Source organism: Schistocerca cancellata, chromosome 5, assembly GCF_023864275.1.
Source record: "Schistocerca cancellata isolate TAMUIC-IGC-003103 chromosome 5, iqSchCanc2.1, whole genome shotgun sequence".
NCBI classification, from domain to species: Eukaryota; Metazoa; Arthropoda; class Insecta; order Orthoptera; family Acrididae; genus Schistocerca; species Schistocerca cancellata.
This window is the reverse complement of record NC_064630.1, coordinates 663,268,388-663,283,160: the sequence shown is the minus strand read 5'-3', so window position 1 is coordinate 663,283,160 and position 14,773 is coordinate 663,268,388. Positions and strand designations below refer to the sequence as shown.

The window sequence follows — 14,773 nt, the reverse complement described above, 5'->3', positions numbered from 1 at the left end:
TCAAATATATAGAAGAACAAAATTTCAATATTCAATGCATTTCTATTCTGTTATTTCTTGTAAGATCTATAAAAGTGTTACATCTTGTAGAGAATAAAATCTTCTGAAGACACTAATCATGTCCCAACTGCACAATGAAATGGATGATTTTAACATTTTGGCTTTGATACCAGAAAACAAAGAATAGAAGCATGCCTGCACTGCAGTAGGAAGCTACAGGGTTAAACTGTGGGAGATACTGTGACTATCTCTTTAATCTATATTACAGCATGGCTAACACAAACACAGTCATCCAATCCATCCAATCCCAGTTGCAGATTATCTATCAACAGCTTCCAAGACCAACACAAACTTCATTTTCAATGCTTCATGCAATTATTGGCTGAATTAAAATGCTGACTGAATCTACTCATGAAGAGATACAATCTTATGTTACAAAGGTCTAACACAGTAAGACATTTGTTATTACAGTCAGAAACTGTGTATATGTTTTGAGGTAGCATAACTCATGGGACACAAAAATACCCAGACAATATTCATCCAGAATTTGAGAATAAGAGCATTTAGTGATTTGTCTCATTGACTTGCCCCCCCTCCCCCTCCCAACAAAACAATGAAAGGAGAAATGTTTATCGTTTACAACATTTTTGCTGTTCATTCAGTAAAACATCAGCATCATGCATGACATTTTAATTTATTACTTCTTTAGAAATAACTATTCACAACATGTTTTGCAGACAGTATCTACATAAACCACTGAATGTACTTGTAGACTTATATCTTTGTATGACATATAGTTCAAGAGGTATGACATCATAAAAATTGAGAAGCACTGAAAAACTAACTATTGCTTACAATGGAGCACAAATTGCCCAAACTATACTGATCTCGTATTTGACAATGAGAGCACTTAGCTACTTGGTATTTTGGCAACTTTTATGAGTGGCATAATGCTTGTATCACATTTATTGTCTATCTACAAACTTTTTTTTAGAACTAAGTAGATTTTATCATTAAAAAAATGGTTCAAATGGCTCTGAGCACTATGGGACTCAACTGCTGAGGTCATTAGTCCCCTAGAACTTAGAACTAGTTAAACCTAACTAACCTAAGGACATCACAAACATCCATGCCCGAGGCAGGATTCGAACCTGCGACCGTAGCGGTCTTGCGGTTCCAGACTGCAGCGCCTTTAACCGCACGGCCACTTCGGCCGGCTTTTATCATTAAAATATTTAGCAAATACTGTTATAGACATACTTTGCTCTCGAACAAATATTTTATATGCCGTTGGTGCTGCTGCTTCAAATTTGTTTCAAGAACTTCCATAGTTGTTAACAACATCCACTTCTCATGATCTCTGGTACTGATTCTCTTCTCTATCTGCAAAATTGAAAACACTATATGCAACCTGATACTGCCAAAGGACTGTAATTAAGGAATGTGAATGTAGAAAGGAGTTTCTTTCTTCATTTGAAATGTTCCCTATTCAAGTACCAACTGTTGGGTAAAAAATTGATAATTTACAGCATTGCCGTTTTTTAACTATTGAACATAAATATGTTTATCTTTCTCATTGTTCTGATGCCACTCTGAACAGTAATCAAAATAAGATCAACATAAATGACGTACACTGTTACACTCTAAAAATTACTTCACAGCAAGGAAAGAAATGAGTTCCGCAAGTGCTTCACGCAGGCTTTTTCAGAGCAGACTAGAAGTTGCACACACAGGTCTATGATCTCAAATATGGACATACAGTGGTTGCAAGCTTGTGAAGTAGAGGGAATTTGGAGTGAGAACAATCCTTACAGAAATCTATGAAATTTATTGTGTTAAAATGGCGTTATTAACATGAAAAGAGAAAATATCCACTATCATCACAGTATGGTGAGTGGCTCTGCTTGCAATCAAGCAACGACAGATTTAAAATCTACAGCTTGTGTTACATATCACTGTCTGCCTATCTCATTTTATTACGACACTTGTGCTTGCCAAGCTGCCGCCTGAACACATATGATACAGATGTGTTGCCCGTAACAGCACTCCTCTTGTAAACTTAGTATGTACTGGTTCACTAAGCACATTCATTGCAACAAGTCTTTGTTGTAAGCAATTTTACATTAAAAATTAAAAATCAAAAAACTTGGATTCACATATTTCCCCCCCCCCCCCCCCCCCCCCAATCATTCTCAAATGATTGCAGGGGAACTAATCGGTAAAACATTTTGAGTCTTCTCCATCTTATAGTCTCACGTCACAGTTTGATGATGTGTGGCTGTCTATTCATCAGTGGTCATATTTATTATGATTTAGAAGTTTTGTAATTCACTGCCCATTGTCTGATAAATTAGCAGCGAATTTTGAGTGTGAAGTGTGATAACTAATGTAAGGGAAAGAGAAACTGGCAGTCTGAAATTGTCTTTTTTTGACATTCATCCCCCTAAATTTATGAAGTGTGTTATATAAATACTTTTGTATAAAGTGTATTATTGTAACCTTAAATACATATGCCTAGAAATGACTTTCAGCTGTATATTTATAACTTGACTTGTCCAATGTCTTATGCATAAGCTGCTTTGTAGACAACAGGACCAATGAAAATACAATACAATACAATGCAATGCAATAAATCTCTCAGCAGTCTTTCCAAATCAGCTGCAGTCATCTGCAAGAGATTTTTGAAGCCCATTCTGTCCTTAGTTAAAGTGTCAAGAAGATCAAGCCCCTGTGAGAAATTAGTGAATCCCTTTCCATCCTCCATTTTTACAATTCAAGAACATTGTGCCCATGTCTGTTTCCTTCTTTAAGGTCACGAATACAATAATGTTTACGAGTAATGCTGCTACTTTTCGGCTGGTGCACTTTGTGTTATATATTGCTGCATCTGCAACAGCAATGTATTGAAATAACTTTTACATACCTTTGTTGCCTGTTGAGATTTGTCTTATGTATAAGTGTCCAAACAATTAATATTTACATATGTTACGACATATCCATAACGAGAGTGCCATGTCGAGCATATTCAGCCAATTGTGAGTACATCAAAAGAAGCAGAGCATTCATACACAGTCAGTTTGGACAGGACAGCACTGTGACATGCAGAGCTGCATCGCACATAGTGGTTTCAGTTGGAACGCATGCAAGGTCACAGTTTGAGTAAGTCAAGATTGCAAGTGCAGCATTTACTGCACTGTACTGTCATTTAAACAGAGAGGAAAAACCTATTGTCGGTGGGTAACATGAAAAGTAAAATGTAGGACAATGTGCAGTGGAAAGTCTTTCCAGTGAACTGCTTGCTTACAAGAAGAGATGGTCCAAAAAATTTGTATCAAATGTATTCAAAGACTCTTATTTATTTTCCCACTATCCATTTCAATGGTTCACACCATCATTTTCAGGTGGAGAATTGTTTAGTTACACATCTAGTGGCAAAAAGTCTTGATCTTACTTCACTGAGACTCAAAGACTCTTAAGATTTGTTGTATCTGAACCATGAATATTGAACACAGTCAATACCACACATGACCTATTTTCAATTTTTTTATTATTATTAATTTTTTATGGGACGATTATTATCCTTAGGATCCAATAACACCTGCTTTTGTCTATAATGTTCTTTATGTTGTTTAGATTCTTTGCATTTTGACTACATACTTAACGAGAACACATTGTCATAATATGAATACAGGCAGTCACAGGATCACAGCAGCTGCAACAAAAAGCTGCTTATGAATTATGAGCAACCTTGTGAATTGTCACACCGTATTCAGGCACTGTCAGATATTCACTTGCTGCTTGTTGTTTCCTATTTTGAGTAGTATTTGAGACACTGACGAAATACTGTCTAACAAGCAACAGATTCAATATGCAATGTCAGGGACTCAAAGCACAATGTTGACATCCATATTAAACTTATGATCAAGAGAGTCTAGCAATACTGTGTTGATGATTTTGAATTATATCCATGCACATCTAAATAAATGACTCAAGCAGCATGTGAATACATATATAATCCAGACTACTGAAGGTGCTTTATAATAAATTGAGGCAATATGTACATGTCAAGATATAAATTGCATTAATTCAATTTCAAACAGACATAAACCCACACTTAATCAATACTGTAAACGTCAGTTGCATTATGTTCTTGATTAATAATGTTACAATTTTGCTAAACTTTTCTTTAAATGCATTATTGTAAGTTTCTGGCTCTTACGTAATTGAACTTTAAACACTTTTTCCTTCTTTTAGGAGCCATGCCACCTGGGAGTGTAAGGGGTGACATAAGATTAGCCTGAGTGTGTTTAGTGCAGTAAATTGCTACCAGCAGAGAATACGAAACACAGCAAATTAAAAGATAATTTTGAAAGCAGTCATGTAAAGTTCCCTGGATATTACACTGATTTCTTCAAATGCAAATAAGCTGCACTCATACATTCATGTGTGCGTTCAACAGGCTACATTTTCCAGTCAACAAAAGCTTGTCTTGTAGCTTCATATCAAATCACTCTTTAAGTCACTGAAACCAAGACATCTCATGCAATAGGATAGGATCTCATCAGTCCTTCATTACTAGACATGGTGAAGCTAGTTCTGAGAGCAACATGTGTAAAAGATGAGTAAGATATTGTATCTCAGTCAACAACCAACAACAAAATTAGAAGTCACATTGGGGACATGAGTTTGGAAATTTTGGACATGGTACTCAGTGAAGTAAGATCAAGACTTTTTGCCACTAGATGTGTAACTAAACAATTCTCCACCTGAAAATGATGGTGTGAACCATTGAAATGGATAGTGGGAAAATAAATAAATGACTGGTGCGTAAAACTGTTTTATTTACAGATAAATCGATCAACGTTGCATCTTGTTTCCAGCTGCTTGTCTATTGTCGAAAACAAAAAATGATGACCTGAAACAATAATACTTGTTCTTGCAACAATAATACTTGTTCTTGCAATTGCTGGACACTACCATATGTGCTGATGATGTTTCCTGGTCAGTGAAGAATACTGTTGGGGGGGGGGAAAAAAAAAAGATGCACTGATTGACTCACGTAGTGGAGATGTGGCAAGGTGTTGCATAGAGTGCTCAAGCTTCAACAAGAAACCACTTTGTTTCTGGAAATGGTGAGGACAGGGAATGAGAAGACTTATATGCCAAAATAATACATAATATATTTATTTCCAAAGTGCTATACCTTGTGATTTTATTTGTAGAAGCACACTTCACAATGACTTGCTAGGAAATATGGTCTAATTTTCACAGTACAAGATAAAGTTGCCAGTTTTCTATGCAAACTGGAGCTTTACCAACACATGGCTGAAATTCAAGAAGTTTCATTCTTCCCAGAACTGAAAATGATGCTCTATGTCAACAGTGAAAAATACTATTTCATACATGCTTCGCATTAAGTCTTTTTTTATTTATCTTGTTCACCCAGACGTGTTTTGCATTAGTCACAAGGTATATGTAGTGGGTGTCCTGAAATACTACATGATTTTTTTTCATTCGCACATAACAGGTTATCGTTTGCACTTGTGGGGTACAGATTTAAAACAGTTCATTGAGGTTTTTTTTTTTTAATAAAATGGAGAAGTACTTACAAATCAGCATCTAATTCATTATTTTTAAGCCAAGAAGTACTCACAGTTCAGCATCTAATTCATTGTTTTTAAGCCAGACAGCATTCTCTCATGTGGCAAACTGGTTGTAAGCTTCCACTTTTCTTTTTTGTCACTGCTTTCAAAGTATAGCAGTTTAACTGCCATGTTTTGTGTGTTTAGTGTTGTTTCATTCCGTAAGTGTTACCTGTTTCACTTTCAATTGTTTTTTTCTTTGAATGTACCGTATTTACTCGAATGTAAGCCGCACTCGAATGTAAGCCGCGCCTGAAAAATGAGACTCGAAATAAAGGAAAAAAAAAAAATTTCCCGAATCTAAGCCGCACCTGAAATTTGAGACTCGAAATTCAAGGGGGAGAGAAAAGTTGGTCCATTGTAATATGAGACACAGTTTAGGTCGAATGAATGACGATACAGCTACAGTAGTTTGGTTCGAGTCGTAAGCTTAGCAGTTAAGCTTTACCAGGTAGCCATTGCTATGCGTCAGGCGCTCCGTCCGTATTTATACGGGTACCCTTCCTTTTTCACGTGCTTCGTCTGGTTTGAATCGTTTGCTTATTTTGCTTTGATCTGATAAGTGCCGTTTTCTTTGTTATAGGTGTTTACGTCACTCTAAGCTGAAAATGCATTACTGTACAGTGTCATGCATTGTTTGTCGCATTCTGATAGTGCGTGTTTATGGCCTGTCGCCGCTCGCGGCATGGCTTGCTTTTGTGCGCACTACCGCCGCTTACAATTAAAAAAAAAGAGAGAGGAATCGTCTCATTAGCGAAACAATGGCAAGAGACTGCTATTTGTAGTTACTTACACTGCTGCTTTCTTCGATAATGATCAACAAGAACCAAATAATAGACTGCGTATGATATAACATGTTCTGAACGAAAGTTTGGCGAAAATTTTTCTCCGTTTGAAAATCTTTGCGCCCGCTTCTTTAGTACATCAAATTCTGCACAGAAATTAAGAGTCATCTTAGATTTAAAAATCTAGTCACTTGCCGTGCTTCATTTCTGACTGTATCACTATTAGGCATAAGAATAATACGAATATAAACATGACACGATACGTATATTCTTCCGCGTTTGCTATTGTCTCACTCTAGTTTCGTAGTTTATTAGGTAGGCAGGATTTAAATGAGATAGCAGCAAACACGAAAGAATACATGGCAAAATGTTTATATTCATATTATTCTTATGGTGAAGAGAATACTGTATGTGATTCACATTTCATCAGGTTCCTATTAGCAACCATCTCTTCTCATAGGTAGGAAAAAATTCAGAACGTAGAGTTGGCCATATTGACAAACATCCCAAACACTCTTGCCAGTCGGATTTTCGTGGTACATTGAAATTCTGCTACATTCGAAGATGAACAATACGGAATTTGTATTTACTTCGTTGGATAATGTATGAAAATGCAGTGGTCGAAACTCGGGTCGGAGAAAAAAACTTGTCTTCCACCTTTTTTTTTTTTTAATTTATTTACTGACGCAGAGGTTTTGGTGCCAGTATTTATCTTTGTGCCTACAAAGCATGCCTGTGCAGTGCTACATATATTCGACGGCATAAGTTAGTTGTGGCGTCCCCCGGGCTTCCCCTCCCCCTTCCTCCCTCCCCCCTATCTCCCCTGCCCGTGGCATCCCTGCTCTCCCCTCTCGCTCTCCCACTCCCCTTCCTCCTCCTCCTCTCTTGGCAGGTCCCCGGACTTGCACACGCATAGTGAACATTCGCGCGCCGGAGATCATCGCCTTCTGTGTCTCGTGTGTGTAACGTCGTTTAGTGATTTTGGTGTCCGCCGTCCCGCTACTACGTTCACTTGTGCCGTCGGATTCATCAGTGTTCTGTGCGCCGTGTCAACGTGTTTTCAGTGTTGTTATCGTCACGTGTGAACGACTCCATGTTTTTTGTGTCTCTGTGACCTCTCTCTTTTGCCCGTCACTATGTTCATTATCATTCTCCGTTCTTATACTATTGTAAACGCTATGGCTGAAGAGCGGCGTAGTGTGCTGCTGCCAACCTCCCTGATTTGTACAGGTATTAAAATAACAATAAAGTAAAAAAAAAATTTTGTTGTGGCGGCACCTACCAACATTTTTCAGAACTTCCACTTGCTTTGCACTCGATTCTAAGCCGCAGGCGGTTTTTTGGATTACAAAAACCGGAAAAAAAGTGCGGCTTAGATTCGAGTAAATACGGTATGTGTGCTGAAGTAAGTTATGTTATCGTTGTTGTTGTTGTTGCTTGTGTGTATTTGTGAATTTTCTTTATTTTTTTTAAATAAATTTATATTCTTGTGAGAGGAATGTGATTTGTGATCATTTATTGGGATTACCATCTATTACATGATCAATCAGTTAAACAGTTAGTGGTTAGTCATATTCACTTGGTCATTATGTAGTGATCTTCCTTTCAGCCTTTGTTTTGTATATGTCATAATTTTCTTGTAAGGTTAGGAGGTGTCTTTCATTATTTATTCTAACTATTTTCTCACAGATGTTCCGCAAAAGTTGAGGGCTTGTCCCATATTTCCAGGCTCTAATATGTTATTAGCACCAGGTGTTGAATGTTCCGCTGGTTTCTCCTACATATCTTCCATTACATGTGTTGTATTGTAGGTTGGTATATTCCTGCTTTCTAGTAGATGTCTGGTATATTCTTTTGGATTGAACTGTCTGTTTTGAATGCCTTGGTTATTGCCTTGTCTTATGAAAACGTTTTGTTTTTTTATGCATGTGTTTGTGATTGTAGGTCATTGTGTACCATCTAGAATCTTCTTTCTTGTTTTCATGTATTCTTTGTGTTGTTGTTGTTCTGTTGCTAGGTGTACTTGTTTGTGTGGTGTTTTGTTGTTTATGGCAGAGTATGTCATGTTTATCGACTGTATTTGTTGTATAATTTTTTTGTTTAATTCTGTGACTAGATTGCTTTTGGATCCACTGATTGTTCCTATTTGTTTGACGATGTCTAGTTCTTTCTGTGAGTTTTGTGTGCTGAGTGGTACTGTGTTGAGTCTATGAAGCATGTACCTGACTGATGATTGTTTCTGAGTGTAAGTGATTTGAAGTCTAATATGTGACAGTGCCCGTTGTTGTAGGTTTACTGCAAATTTCAAAGCTATGCAGTTTGTTTTCTTTTTTATGGTTATTTTTAAGAATTTTATTTGGTTTTCATGTTCTTTCTCCATTGTGAACCTTATATTTTCGTTTATTGTGTTTATATCTGCATGCCACTGATCAATTTTTGCTGGAGGTACATCAGTTAAACAAAGGATATCATCCATGTATCTGATCCAATAAAGTATGTTGCAATTCTTAGTCATAATGATAGAATAATAAATTTTATCACTACTTTCATAAAACGGAGAATCAACTAGTAAATGCCTGGCCCTTAAAACTGATTTCAGTGAATGAAGGAATATTTTCAGAAAGTGAAGTTCCAGCCAAAGCAGAATTTCTGGGACTGCTTGCAGATAACACACTGAAAACGCTGGCTTCAGATAACACACTGAAAACACATTTCTTTTAACACATTTCTTTAAAACAGTATTACCAACATTTTGAAGAAAGTTTGGTGATGAGTATACATTATTATAAGAAAATGAATTAAGAATATTGATCTCATTCTCCACAACTTATAGGTGTGAAAGTAGATTTGCAACTGATGGTGGCAATGAAAATAAAAGTAAAGAACTGACTGAACTTAGAGCACAATTTACAATATGCACTGGCTGAGACCAAACTGAATATAAAAAAGATTCCGAGAAATAACCAATACGACCCATCTCATTGACTTTCATCATTTCTGGTCTCACAAGGGGAAGGCCTCAGACACGGCCAACCGATTCGGCTCAAATTTGGCAGGTCGCTTGTGTACAACCTAAAACGAAGGACTCTGTAAGGTATTTTGGCTCAACACCCACCCATTTTTGAGAAAATCGCCCCTAAAGGTTATGAGGAGCAATCAACCCAAAACTTGTGGGATCGATAGATAATTGCTATCGGCGCTCTCACCGAAAAGCGTTTTCCATGTGGGTACATAAGCAGCAGTTGTAATATTATCTTCACTCAATTTCTGGAAAAGTATGCATTTTCGGACCCCATATCTGATGATGAAAAATGCTCTATTTACAATTATCTATCGATCCTGCCATTTTTGGGTCGATTGCTCACCATAACCCATAGGGGATGATTTTCACAAAAGTGGGTGGGGGGATATTGAGCCAAAATATCTTAGAATCCTTCGTTTTAGGTTGTATACAAGCGATCTGCCAAATTTAAGCTGAAATGGTTGGCCGTGTCCGAGGCCTTCCCGTTATCAGCCAGTGCACATTGTAAATTGTGTTCCAAGTTCGATCGGTTCTTTAATACAGCACCTACAAAAAAGTGTTCCATGTGTTGAACATTAATCAAATGTTTGTATTTTTCTGTAATTTTAAAAATAGGATAAACAATATTTTTCTCCACTCTAATTTTTAGTTACATACTACACCTTGTAGGGGTATTGGTTTCTATATGTCTTCATTTAGGGATAATAGTCTCATAAAGGTTGGGAACCACAGCCACAGAGTATGGCAATGGGATTAAGAGTTCAAATTATGTGCATTTTTTCCTGTGATTTTATTTTTGTTTTGGGTTTTTATTTAAAAACAGGCTTCTGTCAAATAAAATAACACTGAAACAAGGTTCTGTCCTGACTGGACCACCAAACAAAAAAATTAGAGCCACTTTTAAATAGCTCATGGAATGAAGCCAGATGCTGAAAAATTTGAGTTATATTGTGGGTGGGGGTGTTGCATCTAATTCTTCCACCTCATATATTTTCAGACAAAAAAGGTTCAAGAATACCCTTTCCACAAAAAGTCAGGTTTTTTAAATGGAACATTTATGTTTTTTCTAGAGCTATAACTAATGATGGCAAACTTGGTTTCAATGTTATAAGCCTCATACATTCTAAAATATTAGACTTTAAAGGATGACAATGGTGCCACAGCTTCTACGCTAATGTGCAGGACAAGGGTTGCCTGCACTGTCCTGCAGCCTGGTGTAGCATACCACTAACAGTACACACACTCTACCTACACTGTTCAATCTACTAGCGTATGATGGTGTTTGGGCCAGCTGTACTGCCATCAGGGTCAAACAGGAAAATACAATGTGATGCACATACATTTTGGATTGTACTTTCCCTGTTTTGGTGTGGCATGTGAAATTTGTGGTCATCTCATCTATATGCTAGTCTCCAGTAATGAGGAAAAACTAGATATGATGTTTATTTATGGTGAATGTCACAGAAATGCAACCACAGCTGTACCAGCGTATGCTGAATGCTACCCACATCAGCAGCCTCCTTCACATCATACCATTTCCAATGCCTGAAAATGGCAGCTAGGCATTCAGAAACAGTCAACATACAAACACAACAACTAACAACAACAACAAAATTGCTGTTTTGGTTGCTGTAGTGCACAGTCCTGAGGCGAGTCTACGACTGATTCCACACAGTTCTGGGTAAGTCATAGTAATATGTGGAGAATTTTGCACTGCCATCCATTTCATCCATGTTGTATCTCACTCCACCTGGAACTGTGTGGGAATGACTTTGAATACCACATTGAAGTCTGTGATTTTGCACTTAACTGGTTGCAAGGTTGTCCCAACTTCCTCCATCATATGGTGTTTGTGGATGTAGCTTTGTTCACAAATCGTGCTCATGTGAATCTGTGGAACATTCACTACTGATCCATGCAAAATCCCTACTTGCTCTGTGTGTTACCTCATTAACAATAGTGGGGTGTCAATGTTGGGTTCAGCATAACTGGTACCTGTATTGTAGGCTCCCATTTTTATCAGGGAACATTAACCTGAAGGCAATATGCATCGTTTCTGCAAGACACTCTACCCCTTTTCATGGAAGTCGCGGGATTGGAAACACATCTATCAATGTCATACCAGCTTGAAGGATGCCCCACACACTACACACGTGTTTCCAGGGAAGTTGTGGATACAATGTTTCAAACTGGTGGCTTGGATGGGGATGTCCTGTGAACTGGTCAGCCCAATCCCCCGACTTGATGCCATTAGACTACTTTCTCAGTGTGTGTATACCATGAACCCCCAAAGACAGCAGAGGATACATAACAATGTATTACCACTGCATGCAGAAGCACTACAATCTCTGTAATGTTCACTTGTACACTGTCTCCACAGGTGCACGATGCAAATGGCGGGCACTTTGAACATCTGTTGAGCTGAAACAGGTTCATCGGACATGATGTTACCAGTTATTTGTGAGTGTATTCTCCATGCTGGATGTCATGTACAACCTTGAAATTTCTGGGGGCTATATGTTATTAATAATTATGTTTAGGGCACTACAACCATGTCTTATCACCAAGTTGTATCTCCAGTTTCGATTTCTGCAGAAAAAACATACATGTTCTGTTTAATAAAAAACCCAACTTTGTATTGAAAGTGGTTTTCATTGACCTTTACTGATTATGTATTCCAGCACACTGTTTAAGCCCGTGATGTAGCGGCATCCCTGGCCAATTAATTTATTCACATTGTTCCATTTAGGTAATATATGAAGTCACAAAGTCAGGTGTGGTACCCTTTATATTGGTTAGCAATACTGCCACTGCGATGTAGTGCTAATAATGCTATTCTCTGCAGCTCCTGGATTCTGTCAGTGATCATGTTTCTTCTACAGTAATGTTTGAATCACTCATATTAACCATTCATACCCAGAAACAATATAAAATTTTACTCATATCATAACAGAAATCAATTTTAACACAGGAAGTCAAAATGCAAAACAGATCTATATTGTAAATTTTATGTACCCAACAGCATTGAATGCCAAAGCTCCAATCAAAAATGAAATGCAGATTTTAATACACATGCACACAATATCTGCAACTTTTTACTTTTTATTGGGAAGCAAGAACTGTAAATACGTTAAAGTCTTAATAATATACAGTGATAAAAAGACTACATAAATAAAATAAATAACCTGTTTAATTTTTTCTGAAAGGATTTCTCCTCTTGCTTCTGCTTCTTTTATTTTTCTGTCCAGAGTAGCTGAATCATCATCATGGGCTGCTAACTCAATACTCAACCTTTCCTCCTCCTTTTGCAGATCCTCATACATATCTTGCTTTTCCCTCAGTATTTTCGTCCACAGGTCTATTTTGTCTGCAGTAATATAAATATTTTATCTTACATGATATTCAAAAATTGCAAGTGATAAAATTACACTTCTTTTTGAACACAATATTTTAAATAGAAAACTTTTCTTGTCGACAATCCACTGCACAGCATCCACATCAAATCCTTTATCAACATATGTAAGCAAGTTGTACATATAAAACAACTAACCTATATATCACAAACATGTGTAGATCTATTTGAATGCATGGTATCTGTTCCTTCGAAAGAACAGACACCATGCATACCCCGCATCTGTGAAATACTATATGTAAATTGAAAGGGGATGACTGCTATCAGCTGCAGTGGGACATTACATACAGCATTTCACAGCTGCTGGATCTACGTGGTGTCTGTTCTTTCGTAGGAATAGACACCAAGCATTTAAATAATTCATAAGCCTGACTAGGCAATGGATCCACTTTCTTCAGTGCAAATGCACAAATACATCCGACCTCCTGTGGGAATCTCTAAGTAGGGGACAGGAGTGTAAAAGAAAAGGACTGCAGATAGATGGCATTTAGTGGGAGTGCGGATTGGTCTTAAGGCATACCAAGGTAGACCGTGCAGTTGCGATAACACTGTGTCCCAGATGGTGCTTTGGTTACCGCACCTGCCTAGTAAGCAGGAGATCCCGGGTTTAAATCCTGGTCCGGTACACATTTTTTCATTGCTGCTGATTCTGCTTAAAGTCCCACTGCAGCTGATAGCAGTCACTCCCTTCAATTTACATAGGTAGATTTTCATGATACCATATTTCTATGTCTGTAACAGATTCATACAACTCATGCAATATTGGGAAACCCTGGGTGGAATGCTGGGTTTGTATAAAGAGTAATGGTGCAAATTTGGGAAACATTTTATTGCAGACATCAGCTCAAACAATTTAAGGTTTTCAAAACTGGAACTATGGGCCTTGCCGTTGGTGGGGAGGCTTGCGTGCCTCAGCGATACAGATGGCCGTATCGTAGGTGCAACCACAACGGAGGGGTATCTGTTGAGAGGCCAGACAAACGTGTGGTTCCTGAAAAGGGGCAGCAGCCTTTTCAGTAGTTGCAGGGGCAACAGTCTGGATGATTGACTGATCTGGCCTTGTAATAATAACCAAAACGGCCTTGCTGTCCTCGTACTGTGAACGGCTGAAAGCAAGGGGAAACTACAGCCGTAATTTTTCCCGAGGGCATGCAGCTTTACTGTATGGTTAAATAATGATGGCGTCCTCTTGGGTAAAATATTCCGGAGGTAAAATAGTCCCCCATTCGGATCTCCGGGCGGGGACTACTCAAGAGGATGTCGTTATCAGGAGAAAGAAAACTGGCGTTCTACGGATCGGAGCATGGAATGTCAGATCCCTTAATCGAGCAGGTAGGTTAGAAAATTTAAAAAGGGAAATGCATAGGTTAAAGTTAGATATAGTGGGAATTAGTGAAGTTCGGTGGCAGGAGGAACAAGACTTTTGGTCAGGTGAATACAGGGTTATAAATACAAAATCAAATATCGGTAATGCAGGAGTAGGTTTAATAATGAATTAAAAAATAGGCATGCGAGTAAGCTACTACAAACAGCATAGAGAATGCATTATTGTGGCCAAGATAGATACAAAGCCCACTCGCACTACAATAGTACAAGTTTATATGCCAACTAGCTCTGCAGATGATGAATAAATTCATGAGATGTATGATGAGATAAAAGAAATTATTCAATCTGTATATTGAGCAAGCAGTAAAGGAAACAAAAGAAAAATTCGGAGTAGGTATTAAAATCATGGAAAAGAAATAAAAACTTTGAGGATCGCCGATGGCATTGTAATTCTGTCAGAGACAGCAAAGGACTTGGAAGAGCAGTTGAACGGAATGGACAGTGTCTTGAAAGGAGGATATATGATGAACATGAACAAAAGCAAAACGAGGATAATGGAATGTAGTCGAATTACGTCGGGTGATGC

At 37.8% G+C, this 14,773-nt stretch overlaps 1 protein-coding gene across 1 annotated transcript in view; it reads right to left on the bottom strand.

Annotated features, from left to right (window-relative positions):
- Positions 1-14,773, bottom strand: part of LOC126188749 (structural maintenance of chromosomes protein 1A-like) — a 261,744-nt gene that overhangs the window by 128,327 nt on the left and 118,644 nt on the right. Inside the window, exons 13-14 of the mRNA XM_049930359.1 lie at positions 12,635-12,816; positions 1,261-1,383 (exon numbers count right to left, since the gene is read on the bottom strand). Coding sequence (XP_049786316.1) covers positions 1,261-1,383; positions 12,635-12,816 — 305 coding nt within the window. The remainder of the gene's footprint in view (positions 1-1,260; positions 1,384-12,634; positions 12,817-14,773) is intronic.